This window comes from Peromyscus leucopus, chromosome 5 (assembly GCF_004664715.2).
Source record: "Peromyscus leucopus breed LL Stock chromosome 5, UCI_PerLeu_2.1, whole genome shotgun sequence".
In the NCBI taxonomy this organism is placed as follows: Eukaryota; Metazoa; Chordata; class Mammalia; order Rodentia; family Cricetidae; genus Peromyscus; species Peromyscus leucopus.
Genome location: NC_051067.1, coordinates 31,992,746 through 32,010,571, shown reverse-complemented (window position 1 = coordinate 32,010,571; position 17,826 = coordinate 31,992,746). Strand labels below are relative to the sequence as shown.

At 43.8% G+C, this 17,826-nt stretch overlaps 1 protein-coding gene across 1 annotated transcript; it reads left to right on the top strand.

The window, feature by feature from the left end:
• The first annotated feature begins 16,327 nt into the window (after positions 1 to 16,327).
• On the top strand, positions 16,328 to 17,455 carry LOC114701153 (graves disease carrier protein). Its single transcript, XM_028881126.2, has one exon. It carries the CDS (start codon positions 16,487 to 16,489, stop codon positions 17,189 to 17,191), a length of 705 nt encoding a protein of 234 aa, XP_028736959.1. The 5' UTR covers positions 16,328 to 16,486; the 3' UTR covers positions 17,192 to 17,455.
• Positions 17,456 to 17,826: the final 371 nt, after the last annotated feature.

Sequence of the window (17,826 nt, the reverse complement as noted above, 5' to 3'; positions counted from 1 at the left end):
ATAGTGGCTTCTTTCCAGTTCTTACGCTGTTGCTGGGTAATTGACAAGAATCTGCTCTGCAGAAATGGCCCTAAAAGAAAAAAGTAAAAATCAGAACACCTACAACATTCATATCACACTGAAATTAAACTTTGATTTCAGGTGCTCTTTAGCACAGAAACAAATCATCTCTCGTCATCAGTTGACCTGGAGTTGTTAACAAGATCAACTGGCATCAGAGCAAAGCCATGTTGGAGAAGAGAGAGAAGGTGCACATTAGAATATCCCCTACAATTAATGATAGAACTACCCCCTAGATTTCAGAAAATGCACTGCATAGACCACCTCCACTGTGTTTGATGAGCCAATCAGCCTTCTGTTACTAGAACAACAAACAGAACTACTATGGAGATAATGGACTCACAAGAGAAAAGAGCAGCCTTAGCTGTGTTTTTAGAGGTGTTGGTGCCTAGTTGGAGGGCCTATTGTTTTGGGCTCTGAGTGAAAACAGGAGATCACAGTAGGAGCGCACATGACCAAATAAATACTCAGCTCAGAGCAGGAAAGCAAAAGCAAGGGACAGGAAAGGAGTGTCTATAGTCCCTGCAGAGGAACTTCTATCAGGAGGAGCTCCATGTTTTACAGGCTCCACCACTTCCCAGTAGCTCTCCACTTTATTACAGGACTTGGCACTCCAGACCCTGACTTCACAGGTTCGGTAATAGATTTATGTAGTGAAGATATTTTAGGGCTGAGGATGCAGTTCAGTGGTGGAGCACTTATCTAGTGTGTCCTAGGCACTAGCAGCACACCATAACACACACACACACACACACACACACACACACACACACACACTTGTAAAAACCATGCCTTCCAAAGTAGCACTTTCCAAATGTGTCACAAGGGAAATGTTTGGACATGTTGAGAGGAAACACACATCAGACAGCACACTCTGTACATCCCCAGCAGACATTTCTAGGGAGCACTGGTATATTAAGAGCCTATCTGAGCACAGAACCCATTTCTCTGAAATTCTCACTATGATCCAGTGGATCTCAGGTTCTCTACTCATGAAATTTCTGAAGTCTCTAGAATGGTTCTCTCATTTAAGTATTTCAGAGTACCCACCTGTGGTTTGCTTGGTAAAGCCTTTCTTCATAGATAATCCTAAGGCAAATTCTGCCTAGGTCTTTCTTAAGCATGGAAAGGTCAGGGTGAGCAAGGTTGGAGTCAAGCATGATTTAATGCTATGAATAAGCAACTAAAGAAATAAAAAGAAATTTTCACATCTATCCCCATACTGGTACACCTCTGTTGGAACACATCTACTCCCCGAAACACCAAGAAACAGTAGACTCTCTACCCCAGCCCTCTAGCAAGACCTGCACCATGCAATGCTCACCTGAGTGCTTTGGCTCTGTATTCCCTCCTCACTCCTTCCCCCTCATTCCTGATGCCCCAACCTTGCCCTCATGGAATACTTACTCACTTATGCTGGTTCTGTTCCCTCATCAAAGTCTGCTTTTGAAAAGGCTCTGGAAATCTCACCATGGGTGGGCAGTCCCAGAAAGCTTTTAGTGTTCTGTCCAAATGACATTTGCATTTTAACAAAAACAAGAGGCTAATTGGTGGCTAAAGAGGACCTCGATGTTGAGTTAAGGGACATTAGAGGTCACCTACTATGGCACTAGATGATGCTGGGCCCCCGAGAGATGGGGATGATGACTCAAGACCACACTACTATATGGAAATCACACCAGGCAAGTGCCAAGGCCTCTGAAACATCAGGACACTTTGCCAGACTCCCAGCTCCCTTCCCCCTAACTGTTAAAAACAAGAACCATTGAAGGCCACTTACCACTCACTTTTAAAGGCTGTCCCCAGAAGGTACTGTCACCCTCAGGATGGGTAGAAACAAAGTGCTGGGCCCAGGTGTCCTCTTTGTACATCTGAAAAAGTAGTATAGAATACTACTAGATACTCTGAGCATCCAACAAGTGTCCCTGTCCAGACACTCGGGAGATGTGGCTAAAAAGAGATGAGTCCCCTGCCCTATGTCACTGATATTCAGATGACAGACAAAGTCTGAACCAGCAGGCAAATGCATATATTGTGTCACGCCACAATAGGCTCTGCCAGATAGAAGGAGAAAGGGGGAGCATGGTATTGCCTTGTGCTCTGTAAGGTACTTAGGAGGATCCTAGACCTCTGCCCTCTAATCCACACAGCATCTTCCTCCTGACAGATGTTAAGTGTCTTCTGAGGACAAACATCCCAGTGGGAACCTCAGGCCTAATAACCTGGCCAGTGTTCTTCTTTCACCCCACACAGTGGCTCACAGAGTGGCTCGCTTGAGCCATGGGAGAGATAACAACTCATCTCAGGATGGGCTAGCCTTTACCCAAGAACACCAGCCTGTGGTACAGTACCGTCCCAGTTCACCAACCTGAAGAAGGCTACCTTTTCTCTTCTGCTTTCCACAAGACTAAATACTGGGGTGACCAGCTTACCTGGCCATACTCACTATTCAGTGCTTTTAACAGAAGTCCAAGACTGCAAGTTTCAAGCCACAGATATTAAGATACAAGTTTCTATCTACAAAGCTATAGGAATCTAGCCACAGGTTATCCAAACAAATACAGCAAGCCCATCCCTTCCCCCAGACATTACTTTGCAGATTGCAGGGAAGGGCACAGTGACACTGAATGTCACTTTCAAAGACTACTGTGAATACATGGATTAGATGAAGACAAGGTGAGTTCAGAGACCTTTGTAAACTGCAGAATGAACCCGGGGCACAGGCTGGCAGAGCCCGAGGATTACATTGCTTATATCATCATTGTGTAATCTGACTCTCTGTCAGCACTCTAGTCCTAGCCAGCTTCACTGACTTCCAAATAACAATGTAATCACTCTGTAATCTGTGTGTTTAAGAAGCTTCACACACAAGCACGGCCCTATGCCATTTCCTTGAAGCCATCATCACGGAAACATCTAGAACAAATCTCCTTCCTAGGAAAATGCTTTTCACCAGGGTTAATATCATCTGTGGGCAGGCAGCAGCCCTTCATGTGCTGGTTGCCTGAACTCAGAGCAAAGAATTAAAATCCCATCAGGAACTCATATTTCATATGATTTCTTAAGAGCCTGGGACAGGAGGATTGCAAGTTGAAGGCCTTCCTGGGAGTAGAGTGAGCACAAGTCCAGTGTGAGATGTGCAGCAGGACTCTGTCTCAGAGTAATGAGTAAGAGGGTTGAGGACGTAGCTTAGTGGTAGCATGCATCCAGCCTTATGTTCAATCCTCAGTGCTGAAAAGTATTTTATAATTTAAAAAGAAAAAAAAGAAAAAGAATGTATACAGCAGACAGTACTCCTCATTGGGAACCCGTACAGAAAGAGTCAACTTCCTAGAGTGTTGCAGACTAACAGCGTAGCTGGAAAGATGGTCACTCTATCCTTGTATTTCATCTGAACTTACCCTTCCAAGTCTCAGGATCTAAACACACAATGACCATTATCAAGCAGACAAGTTTGTCCTTTCCTTGTCTAGCACCTTTATCTGTAGTTAATTGGATGGTCATTGGAACCCAAGCCTTTAGAGGTTGGATAAACTGGGTGGGGCAAGAGCTCTCCTAGTCTGATGATGATAGGTCTTTGTGAAACAATGCCCTGGGCCACCGTCTACCACCTCTGCATAGCTCACTCTCCAGCTTGCTAGACCACAGCTGGATGGTGGCTTTCTGAGCATTTCCAGCCCCAAACCTCCCAGCTTTCTCAGAGAAAGGACAGCCCTGAAGGTGACAAGGTGGGGATTTTTCATACCCTCCCACTGAAGTTTCTAGAGGCCTGGTTTCTATATGAGCCCAAGCCCCACCAGTCCACTCTGCTCCTTTCCACTGTGGGGTAGGGAGGCATGACCGGTTGCTTCTCCTTCCTTGCAGTGAAGTGTCTGTGCCCTGTTTATTTCCCTCTCCATTGTGAGAACATGGTGGGAACCGGGGAAGGTGACAAAGAGAACATGCTTCTGTGAGAATTTCTTTCTCTGAAACTGGAGCCGACTGCAGGAAGTTAATTTGAGCAGACCATAGTAGACACCCCCCCCACCCCGAGGGAGTCTGTCACCAGATCAGATACCAAATCCAACCCAACTGACAATGAAAATTGACTGTCACAGCAGTAGAATACATTTAGCAATGATGTAGTCTATATGTAAAGTGCTGTCACACAGAGAGAAAGTACTAGCAAGGCAGAACCCTGGGGTACACTTCACAACAGAACAGCAGCTGTGTGTGCTCCATCCTGTCTCCTGTCTGTAACTGTGGACTGATCAATGGGACATGCCTCTCCTTGATTTCTTCCTTGGATCTGAGTTCACAAATCAGCATGCTCAAATTCTATAAGCCATATTGCTTAGGCCTTCACACCTGGACTCACACTCAAGCAAGAGCAGCTTTTTAGGCGTTCGGAGCAAATCAGCACCATTATCCACATTTTTACTCAAAAGACTATTCGTGGTCAGATGGCATCCTCAAAAGAGGTGGGAGTCATCCATGAGAGGTGCTCCCTCAACAGCTGTTCGTGGCATCCCATTATTGGAGACTGCTGAGGTACCTTAGGACAGGTACAGCTGCTGTTTCAAACATGCTAAATTCTTGATTAGCTTGGCCTCAAGGTGCCAAAAATATTTTAGAGTCTACATGAACATTGGGGATCCCCCCGCCCCCGCATTTAATTTTGGGAGTAAATAAAGGTGAAATCAATAATGTAGAATACGAGTGTTAGAATAAGCTGTCTCGTTTCTACTTTACCCTTTTCTGACCAAAAGCAAAAACTAAAAAGCCATCTTGGTTGTTTAATTTTTATCAATGGTTCCTAACTGGAAAGTAACACTGAGTGTACACATGTCCTCTGGGTCATCCAATCTGGATCAGGCTCTGGGAGTTATATCTGAAGAATGAGTGGTATCTCATAGACCAACCCATCATAGTCAGCTCCCTTGAGATTCCTAGGACAGTCTTTCTGAACACTTTCAGAAGCAAGGATCTGATGCAAGTTCACAATTTTTTTTTTTTTTACCAGTGTTCCTTTAAAGGCATCATAGGCAGGTAGGCTTCTAGATTCTCCATGATCTCCCAGGCAGCCATATGTATTCAGCACACTAGGAGCTCCAGAAAGTTCTAGAGGAATAAAACTACCATTTCCCAAACTTGTATAAGATAAGAACATTTTGTTTCCTAGTATGAACTTCTTCATTCTGATCTTTCAGTCCTTATGATACCAAAGATGATTTTTCTACTCTGATACACTTGTCATATGTATTCAGATGTATGGCATGAGGGTTTCACACACATGTTACACATTGGTTATAATAACTGAAGTAATCAGCACACTTTTCATGCTATGACAGATGTAAAAGCCCAGAACTCACTCTAAGTTTGTGCCACTGATCACCTCCTCTGTTTCCCTTACTCCCCAGTAACCATGGAGCCACTAAAGCACGGCACGAGCAGAGCTAGCAAGCATCGGAGTGTGCCCTCTGCAAGTCTGTGAAGTGCCATGGACAAGGCAGGAGTCTGTGCAGTGACCAGTGAGGGTGGCCCAGGGCACAGCTGCTCATTTCACTAGAGATAACCCAGGACCTTCCCTCCCACCGTCTATGCAGTCCTGGGTTCCTACCTTACCCTTGGCTCCTCCTTGACTGAGCACTGCTCCTCCAGCCCTGGGGTTTATTAAAAATCACTGTGTGGCTCCCCCTCTATTTTTTTTTTTACCTCTCACTATGATTTTTGCAAGTTTCCAGGCCCAGAACCTCCCTGTAAATATCATTTATCCTTCTTCCTCTGTAGCAGCATTTCTGAAGCTATGGGTCACAACTCCTTTGAGGGGTTGCAAATCAGATATCCTGCATGTCAGATATTTACATTATGATTCATAACGGTAGCAAAATTATAGTTATGAAGTAGCAAAAAATAATTTTGTGGCTAGGGGTCACCACAACATGAAGAACTGTATTAAAGGGTTGCAATATTAGGAAGGTTGAGAACCACTGCTCTATAACATCTTTTTCTTCCACCTCTACAACTCCATCCCTGTGACCTGACTCCAGGCCAGCTACCCCTTAGCCCAACACACACAACACAACACAACACACACACACACACACACACACACACACACACACACACACACACACACACACACTTGTTCCTAGCATCCCCTGGGTGCTGTCTCCTCTCCCAAGTCCATCTCTATCAGAACAGTGCTACCATCCCTCTCCCCTACATGACATGACCCTAAGATATAGTTCCATATCTCTATATAAGTGTTTAAGGTCAGCTTTCACTGCCACACCTGCTTACATGGGTACCAGAATCCTCATATCTCTAGCCAGGGCACCACCTCCTCTCTCTATTCACGGGCCTGAGGCTCAAGTCAGTCCCATCTTCTTACCGTGATTTTCCCTCTAAAAGCCTCATCTTCTGCTCTACTCCTACGACACTGAGCATACAGTACTCTGCACTGCTGTGTTTTAAACGTTGGCTCCTAAAAGATGGACTTCACTCTGCTTTAGCTCCTGCTCCTAAGCACAGTAGGAATACCATACTGTTGACAATAGATGCTGATTCCTATTCACTCTACAGGGCTGTACGGTGAGCCACATCTCAGCAGTACATGTTGTCCTGAGCTCACTCCTGGGAAGAAATGTGTGCAAGAAAAAGAACAGTCTGTTGACCTTTTCCACAGATCATCTCTGTAAGTACAAGTGTTTCTGGTTTTCTAACTCACTAGAAGACGAGTGAACCTGACAGCAGCTCCTAGGAGAGCACGTGCTTGATATTGTAGTGTGAAATTATAATCGCATCCATTCAAAATTATAGTACTATTTTACCTTTAACCATTTCCCATCATACTACAAAAAGCAATGTTTCCCCTTTTCTTCCTCACAGGGTCTGAGTCAGGTAGAGTGTACAGAGCACTCATGGCTCTGAGCATCACTGCAGATGTTTTTACATCTGTTGTGCTGCTTTGTGATCCCTCCAGAACAGCTGCCTTGCTCTCACATATCTGTGTTGCAGTTCTCACCAAAAACAGTCAAAATAAAGTTAGGAAAATAACGGCTGGTGGTGTGGCTGTGGAGAGAGGGGAACCTTTATACACTGCTATTGGGAATGTGCCTGGGACGGTATTCTGGAGAACACTATAGACCACCAAGCGATTCAGCAATCTCATCACTGGGTACATAGCCAGGAAAATCAAAGCAGTGTCCTGAAGAAGCACCAACACTATCAATGTTCACTGCAGCATTAGTCACAGAAGCCAGGACATGTGCTCAACCCTCAGCATGCTCTGTCCACCAGCACAGCAATAAAGACATTATAGTGTATATATTCAATGGAATATTATTCAGCCTCAAAAGAGAGTGAAGCCAAAAGACATGATGTTCAGTGAAACACCCCAGATGCCAAAAGGCAGCTATCACATATCCACACTAATATGTGGACACCAACAGTCTTTCAAAAAGAGTTCTAATTACTAGAAGCTGTAAAGGGAGAAGAGAGAGACTGGATAACAGACATCCAAACATGGAAGGGGGTACTAACTCAACAGCACAGTGAGATGGCTATAGTTCACAAAAGCCTGTTACATGTTTTATGAAGAATACAACTAGGTGTGCGTCAGCTCCAAACACAAAGAACGATAAATACACAAGGAAAGTAAGATGTTAATTACTTCTGTTTGATCAATGTGTTATGTGCATTCCTGGAATCACCAAACAATACAACAAACATGTGCAATTATTACTTGTCAACTTAAAAATGAAAGATTATAAATGTAAATGAATAAGCAATATGAATCAAACAACAGAATCTGTGGGGTTACACCAAATCCCCAGCAGCAGCAAATATTTGCTGAACTGAATATCCTTTTGGAAACACTGAATTTATATGTCACCAAGAATGTCCACAGCCAGCATTCTTTTCTTCACTTATAATGAGAAAGCTAAGCCAGAGATAGCAGTATACACCTAGAATCTTGGTCCTTGGGAGGCTGAGGCAGGAGGATTGCAAGTTTGAGGTCTGCCTGGGCAACCTAGCATGACCCTGCCTTGACTAAACAGAAACAAAACAAAACCAAGAAAGCCAAGGCTTACAGAAATAGAGAAGCCTTACCCAACGTCACTCAAGGTCACCCTGGCAACAGATGGAACAGATTAGGACCCCGCTGAGTCTGATTAAAGTCTTGCTCCTCATGAAGTCCTTGCAGGTATCAAGAACAACAAAAAGATCCAGATACATCTCCACCCTCCTTGAGCCCCAGTGAGCCCCATGGGCAGACCTGGCTGTATCTCTCTCTGCACAGGACACAGGTATATCAAGAAGCGGACCCTGTCTCAGAGGCTTCCCAAAGAGAACAGCGTGCACAAACATGGCTACTTTCTAACTCTAGGCTGACAGCAACCCAAGGACACTTAGGTGGAGGTGTAGAAGGCCAACAGAAGATACTCCAGGCCACCCTTCAAGATACCTTGGAAGAAACAGACTCTGTGTTCTACCACACGACACACAGAACTCATGCTTCATGAGCAAATGTGCCATTGCCTATAAACTGAAGTTTCACTAGACAAAGCTAGAAACAAGCACATCCAACTCTGTGTTGGAGCCCGAACCCCTGTGGTTATGAGAGAATAGCAGCAGAGAGACCTATGGCTTTTCTAACTTTGTTCTGAGGGTTAAGCAACCCCCAAGAGGTAACAAATGCTTTTGATGAAGTGCTTAGGGAACAAACACACAGATATATAATCACTATAAAGAGTCATGTTATTTTCAAAGCAAATGTCTCTTATAAAGGAAATAGCTAAATCAGAGTATCGAGCTGAATCTTGACTGGGAAACTCTGAGTTCACATACAAAGGGAGCTATGGTCATAATGTAGGTGATTCACTTGCTGGAAGCAGGAAGCTTGCTCTTAAGATCTGAACATCTGTGTCTTCATTGCTACCCGAGTTAATAGTTCTCCCGGTATTGTTCCTTGGAGTTCTACAATTAACCTTTAGTCATACCATTTTTTCTTACATAAGACTTATCCAGATTGTACATAAAGTGTATATATATATGCAAGGCCTTTGATCTGGAGCCGCCATCCACACAGGACTAATGCTTTATGGTTGTGAAATTCCAAAGAGGCCTGAAGTTCTCTGTGATGTTGGAGACAGAAAAATCATTATGTTTTGCCGTGTTATTCCAAGTGGTAGTGCTTTCAATTTAATTAATGGTGGTAAATGACTCAGTTGAGTGATTCTTTTAAGGATGACTGTTATATTAAGACAAATAGATCTATTCCTAGACCTGTTAAGTACAGTATATAAACGGCCTGAACATTTGATCAAATTGTATGGTTAATCCTCTAATTGCCCATTGAGAGACTGTTGCAGGAATAATTATCATACCTGGTCCTGTTCATATGCATTGCTAATCCCTTTAAAATCTTTAGAAGCTTTTTGGCTCTACTATATTCTGAGGCTGAAGTATTTGTAGATTTGATAGGCATTTATGGTAAAATACCACCCAGAACACACACATATTTGTTTCCGAGGTGTTTTCTGCATTGAAGATAAGTCTTCAAAATGTTTGCTTGAATCATTTGTCTCTGTCAGTGAGCTCTGTGCTAGGCTGAAGGGCAAACACTAGAGCAAAGCAGACCGCCTGAGGAGAGGCCATATTCTTCCCTGAACTTGAGTCTGGTCAACTCTTGCCTCCCTCAGGCACGGCAGAAGATATCGTGCAAGGGAACTAACTCTGTGTTCCTGCACAGCCTGAGCTTCCTCACAGAAGGACTGGAGGCTAGTGTTTCAGAGATGGTAGCAAGGCCTGTGGCTACTCTGAAGGAACAAGAAGATAGGTGCAACGTGATGAGGGTTGTGTTGGTCTTAACCAGAGAGGACCAGAAAAGGAGGTGTAGGTAGGAGAAAAACAGAAAGGCTTCATGGAGAGGTGGGGGCCTGGAGATAGGGACACAAGAATGTAGGCAACAGAAGGAGTGAGCACAAAGTGGGACATATTTCTGGGACACCGTTTCAGTCCGTTTCCCAGTGTCTTAACAAAATACCTGAGCCTGAGGGACCTGCAAAGGAAGATTACTTAGCCCAAGGCTCTGGAAGCACAAATGTTCAAGGCTGGGAGCCACAGGTGATGATGGCCTCATGCTGTCATGACACGTGGGGGCGGGGGGGGGGGTGTGAGGGACACCTGTGATGGAAGGTTGTGTGAGGATACAAAGTGAGAGGGTACCAAAGAGAGGGGGAACAAAGGAGGTGACCTGCTTTGAAGCAACCCATTCTTGCGAGATCTAATCCATCATGAAGAGACAGACATTAATTTATCTTAAAGGACCTGCCTCCCTCTAGTGCTACATTGGTGGCCAGGCTTCTAGGGGTTTGGATGGAGCAATCCACATGCAGATCTCAGTAGACAACTCTCCAAAGACTCCAACAGGATGCTTCAAGGACAAGCAATAATGAGGGCCACCCACAGTAACCCCAAATTAGACCATGTGGACTTTCTCCACTGTGCATGAGCCCTGGTGTAAGTAATACCTCAGCATGGGCCAACACAGTGGCCAGAGAGGACTGAGTGCTCTCCATCAGAGCAGGAAGGATGCACACGAAGAAGCAGAGGTCGGTGGGTAGCACAGGGAGGATATTTGAGACTCTTATTTGGCAGCCGCTCTCTTGACTTCTTTTCTGTTGGGAGGGGGAGCATTTGACTTTGCATGTTCTGATGGAGGCCGAAACTGTCCATTTGGTGATATTAGTCCTTGCCGCCCTGGTATCACTGGCTCAGGAGGGGATTTGGGTCAGTCAGTCCTAGCCTGATTGTAACTCAGGAACTTACCATACAGATAGGTAGAGGCTGGTACCCTCTTACCACAGATCCCCCTAGCCTACAAAAGTGTCACTCATCCAGTCTAGCAGAGGTGGCATCCGTCCTTGGTAACAAGACTGTAGGTATAGTGTTGTGTTCACATAGTCTTGTCCCTGGCCAGCATGCCACTTTTAATACTGATCCTGGCTCTGCAGTCCTCAATGCTAGCCCTCTAGCCCTCATAGAGAGGCTGTTCTCTCCCTTTTGCTTTTGAGAACATAGAATTTCTGGAATTAGTCTGAATTTGTTTCTGCTGCATCTGAGAACTGACAGGAAATAAGGCAGACAACATAGGGAATAACTTAGCAACCTGGGACTCCGCTTGGCTTGAGCTATTCACACACCCTTCTTTTGTAAATGCACTTGGCAGCCTGAGACCCTTACCTGCATGTACTATTCTTGCACACTCCTCTCCAAACAATGCACCTAGCAACCTATGACCCCCACTGGCATCAAGCTACGTGCACACCCTACTCTGAATAGTGGAGTAAGTTTCTTTTCCCATTAACAATCCTCAAACTTGGACTGATTGTATTCAGTCATTCTTCACTTATACCCAAATTGTGTCCTCTAAGAGAACTGTTAGGGAAAACACAGCATTTACCATCACATACCTACAAACAATTTGGCATGAAAATAATTAAAATGAGATATATTTTGGGAAGAGGCATGTACAGTAGAAAAATGGCTATATAACTTAATCTGCCAATTAAAATAAAGACCACCAAAACTATGCCCTTTAATAACCAAACTTTCTTCACTTGATCTTAGCCCAAAGGCCGAGAAGTGATAACCAAACTTTCTTAAACACCATAAAAGGAAACTCCAAACAATGATCAGGGCCCTTGAGTTCCCTCACTCCTGTGGGGGGTTGTGGATCTTTCTAACCTTTAATCACTTGAATTTGAATAAAGTTTCCTTGCTACTCGGCAGTCTCCTGCATCTCAGTTTCATTCTCAAATAGGATGCCAAGGACCTGGAAACATTAGGCCCTGCCTCAGGAAACAGAGGGTAGATGGAGTCTCAGAGAAGGAGCAAGTTTTGTGCTGCAGATCTGCTCCATCCAGGAGACTTCAGGTAGGGAAAGCACTTTATTTTCATCTAGTCAGGCAATTTTCAGTGAGTTCTGGAGAGAAGGGAGTTCAGAGTCCAAATCCTCTCTTGCCTGCCTATGTTCTGGAAGAATCAGGTTTCAGAGAAAACAGCCAAGAGAGCTACTTGTGTCCTGGAGTGCTGGTGGAGGCGGTGCAGACTCCTTTGCTTGGGTCCCATCCTGCAAGTGTGAGCTCCCCATTTCCGGGGTTCCATTAGTTCAGATTCATGCCAGAGCCAGGGCCTTCATATTAAGGCCCCAAGCTCCTCCATCCCCTCTTCCCCCAATACTGCAGGTTACCCCTGCTCAGAGTCTTCAGGTAACCTGCTCAGGGAACAGTGGCTGCAAATATCATGAAACTTAAAGAAGCCAAGACCTAGGGCAATATCAAAAGAGCATCAGCAAGGCAATCGGGGAGGGGGCAGGCTGTCAAAAAGGGACGAAGCCTCTGAGTGAGGATGAAAGCCAGCATGTGTGAGGAATGCTGGTTACTAAATACAGTGCAGGGGGATCAGGGGTAAAAGATTGTTCTTTTTCCAGTGATAGACACTTATCTAGAGACAAACCATGGTCTTGTCGGTTCATCAGCACTCTGTAAAGTTTGCACTAATTGCAGACTCTTGGGAGTTAGTGTCTCTAGGACAATTACCCTGGGCACAATAGCGATTAGGCTTTATAGAGTGTGTCATGTGAGATTTGTTGTTCTATTTAATCACATAACTGAGCCTGCTCTTGTTTGTTTGGTCATCTCTTGTTCTGTTAATGTGCTTATCTGTCAACAACTCAGAACCAAGAGGTAACATTAGTTCAGCACAATGAGGCTGATGATAGATACCTTCTCAGAGACTCTGTCTCTCTCTCTCTCTCTCTCTCTCTCTCTCTCTCTCTCTCTCTCTCTCTCTCTCTCTCACACACACACACACACACACACATACACACACACCTGCCTAATTCTGTCTCCTCCCCTACCCACTGGACTATTTTAGAGAATGAAAATACATATAAAGAATAGAACACAAGAAAAAACTTAGGAAAACATTTCAAATCTGATTAAAACTTAATATTATATAATATGAAATGGATGGAGACTGAGAAAAGTTGAATTAGGAATTATGCAAGAGGAAAGTATGGCCTGAATAAAAGGCCCTTTATCATCTTTATAACACTAAAAAACTGCCTACAAAATTACATTCTAAATAACTAAAAGAATAACAGGGAGTAGTGGTGTGGGGGGAGGAATAAAAGGACCTTCTAAGCAAATTCTCAAGGGCCACAGGCCTCTACGGAGCAGCCTCTTCCATGGAGCTGACAATAGATGGTACTTGGCTATTCCCATGTACAGTTCAAACGACCATTTGACTTTCAGAACTTCCTTCATGCCAGCACGTGACTGTGCTCCCTAATGTACAATGAATACATTCCAAGGTTTCCGTGGATGTCTGAAATCTTGGATAAAACCAGACCATGCAAATACTATATTCCTTCCTCTATGTGCATAACTGTAATCAAGCTTAATTTATAAATTGGGTGCCATAAGAGAAATATCTACAACTAATTAAAATGAAATAATTACAACACATAATAAATGCTACGTGACTGTGGCATCTCAGAAGATCTTTCTCCTGACATACTATGCCTGACTTGTTGGGATGCACTACGATGATGCTTACATGATGAGATGGAGAGAGGAATATAGGTCTGGACTGCCAGCCTCACAGTATGTGATATTTACCAGCTGTTTGCTTCTATAATTTTCCCCTGAGTTGATCACAGATAATTAAAACTTTAGAACATGAAACCACTAAGGGGCAACTATTGTCCTGTGAATAGGCAGAGGGAGTCAGCTAGGCTGTAGGTCAGCTGTGCACAGAGATCCTTAGAAGTGTGGAAGAGCCACGTGGAAGGGGCACCAACACAGCCACATTCTCCAACGCCCAACTTTTGAGTCACTCAACCCACAGCCAAGACCTTGAAGAGTCACCATATTGGTGTAGAAAAGCCAGGAGGAGCAAGGGAACCGAGGGCCCTGTTAATAGTACTGGACTGGGGCTCATCATTGACATCAGTTCAGTATCCCCAGTGAAACATCACTACGGGAATCACAGTGTGAACCTCATCCTACCACAAAGTCCTAACAGTAACCACACAAGCTGGGGCACTGTCTGAAGAGTTGCACCAGCCCACATCAGCACATCAGCAGGAGGGGGGTGGAGGATTAAGTGTCTTTGCTGGGGAAGTTAATGGGTTTAGGAGCCTGATGTCCTGAGCTGAATTGTCAGCTCTGATCACATACTAACCATATGACCTCTGGGCAAGTTACTCAGCCTCAATTTAGTCACCTGTAAAATGAGGGTGACCCAGCATGCTGCCCTGATGCAGTTGTTGTGGACCATATATGACATGACACATGATGAGTGTCAACCTCCTCCTTCCTCTTTGACAAATTCAGGCAAGCAGCTCTTTTCTTCAGGCCTTCCTTGTTTTTTCAAATGAGGACCCCCAAACAACTGCTGCCATGTCCTTCCCAAAGGATGCCATGAAGACATGGCATGGTGGGCCTACAGTTTACAAATGTTTATCTTCTCAGAGTAAGACCTATAGTGGAAGCAAATGAGTTTTTTAAAGTCTTATTTTTCTTCCTATAATTATCCCCTTGAAATAATATAATGTTATTGTCACCGTGAGATCTGATAGAGAATTGTTATAATGAACTTTAAAACTGATAAGAAAGTAGATTCCTCATCACACACACATAAAAATGGCAGGTATGAAAGATGAAGTGCATTTTAGTCAGATCAGCACAGCTAGTCCACATAAATACTTATTTCAAAATAGCACACCATACACTAACAACTCTCTTTAAAGTTATGACAGCCTGTTGACAGCTTGCTTGCAACATAACCAAGAACTTGATCTACGGTCACCCAGGTAAGCACATGCACATTCCTTGCTCCACTGAAACTGTGATGTAATGTGTATTTGCTGTCTTAATCTGCTAAATTCAGGGTAATTTATTGCTCAGCAATAGCTAGCTAACTAATGCATTGCCTTATAAACACATGCATACACACACACACACACACACACACACACACACACACACAGAGAGAGAGAGAGAGAGAGAGAGAGAGAGAGAGAGAGAGAGAGGGAGGGAGAGAGAGAGAGAGAGAGAGAGAGAGAGAGAGAGAGAGAGAGAATTCCTTACAATATTATTTCTACCAGAGAAGCACAGTACATTCTGGAGGAGTTCCCCAAAGTTATCCTGACAGAGGCTACATCCTGCCATGATACCCATTAGTCCCTCAGACAAGAGTCTTCAGTCCCTGGTACCCAAGGAGCACTCCTCTTACATCAAATTCCATTGTATACCAAAATGTATTCTAGATAGAAAAAAATCTTTTATCTTCCATATGTTTATCAAGGAAGGAAAATTATCAAAGAGACTAAATAGTCTAAATGCCCTTGCTCAAGATAAAATGTCTTTGAAATCACACTATGGAATAGAAGGGGTATTCAAATTTTATTACCCATAGAAAATTTGATGAGCATGAGACCTACTGTAAGTTAATGACCTAATAGTACTTAATGCATTATCTAGTATGGAGACTTCTCTAAAGCATTTGTAATACTGATTGTTATTTAAAATTAATCAAAAAGCAAAAATGAATTGTGAATATGTTAACTCTGATGCCTTTAAACATCTGAGAGAGTTCATAAATATTGAAGTTAATAGCCATTCAGCATTTACATGGTACACAGTGTAAATGACCATTCATAAAAAACTAAAAAGATTATGCAAGAGATCTGCCATGACATATCAAGTTCTACGTCCATCATTTAGTTAATCCCAAAACTCCTTGCCATCATTATGTTGTGATGAAATACCCTTGACCAACAAAATGATTTGTTTGCTTGTGTAAAATGATTCATAAAATAAAACTTTATTTCTGACAGACTATAACATCCCATAACTGAGTGATCCTGTGGTGAGATGAAATGCTGCAGGTACTAACAGTGATGACTATTAACCATGAGCATCAGAGCTGAGTTCAGAAAATGAAGACACAAACTATAACAAGTGATTTAGTTTGGGGGAGGTAGTCTGCAATGTGAGTGACTAATAGTTTGAAAGCAAATTGGTCACGAGTTATTCTAGACTTGATTCAAATATGTAATGAACATCTTTATCACAATGTGATTTAGAAAGGAGAAGGGCTCGCTAAAGATTTTGAGAAGAAATGAAGCACTGTGTCTTGGATTTAAAAATAAATAAATAGGGAGACACTGCAGCCACCAACATGACCAGCAACATGCAAAGACGCCGGTATTGCTGGGTGCTGTGCCAAAACCACAGTTGCGCCTTTGGATCGAGTGAAGGTTTTATTACAAGCTCACAACCACCATTACAAACATTTAGGGGTACTGTCTACACTGCGTGCTGTTCCCCAGAAGGAAGGCTACCTTGGCTTGTATAAAGGAAATGGCGCCATGATGATTCGAATCTTTCCCTACGGTGCGATCCAGTTCATGGCGTTTGAGCATTATAAAACGTTCATTACTACAAAGCTGGGAGTTTCTGGTCATGTGCACAGATTAATGGCTGGATCCATGGCAGGCATGACAGCGGTTATCTGCACTTACCCTCTCGATGTGGTTAGGGTGCGCCTCGCCTTCCAGGTGAAAGGGGAGCACACCTATTCAGGGATCATTCATGCATTCAAGACGATTTATGCTAAGGAAGGCGGTTTCCTTGGATTCTACAGAGGGCTGATGCCTACTATATTGGGAATGGCCCCGTATGCAGGTGTTTCCTTTTTTACCTTCGGCACCTTGAAGAGCGTTGGGCTTTCCTACGCGCCCACCCTGCTTGGTCGCCCCTCATCTGACAATCCCAATGTCCTAGTTCTGAGGACTCATGTGAACTTACTGTGTGGTGGTGTTGCTGGAGCAATAGCCCAGACGATATCCTACCCATTTGATGTGACCCGCCGGAGAATGCAGTTGGGGACAGTCCTGCCAGAGTCTGAAAAGTGCCTTACGATGCGGGAGACCATGAAGTATGTCTATGGACACCATGGGATTCGGAAAGGACTGTACCGTGGCTTGTCTCTGAACTACATCCGCTGTATTCCCTCGCAAGCCGTGGCTTTCACAACCTATGAACTTATGAAGCAATTTTTTCACCTTAACTAAAAGAAAAAATTACCAGTTGTGATGGTTTTCCTCAGTAAATTCTCAGAGGGAAATATATATATGAATGTTACCTTAATTGTGAGGGAGACATTACTTGAAGGGGACGTTTGCCCTGTCACAGGAACCACTGGGGCTCTAATACTTGATTTCTGTTGGATTTTAAATCATAGATCGAAAGTGCTTAGCATAATGTTTTGTTTTCTTTTTGATGGGATCTAGATATGTAACCCTGGCTGGCTTGGAACTCCCTGTGGAGACCAGACTGGCCTAGACTCCTGGCAATCCTCCTGCCTCTGCCTCCCAAGTACTGAGATCTCCGGCATGTGCCACCATGCCTGCTCTGACGTGCTTTTTAATGGCAAACATTATACCTTAGAACCCTGCAAAACCATCTTGCGCTGATGGTGGTAACTGCTGGTTATTGTAAAGTACTATTGGAAGGAGAGGTGGGTTCGTATTGGAGTTTAAGAGATTGTCATTGGCTTCACCACACTATTCCAAACTTCATAGTAATTGTAGTCATGAAGGCGGGGAGGGACAGGAATCAAATCCAGGGCCCTTTGCATGCCTGGCACAGGTTGTCCCCACTGTGCCACATCCCCAGCCTGTAATTATGATTGTCTTTTTTTCCCTCA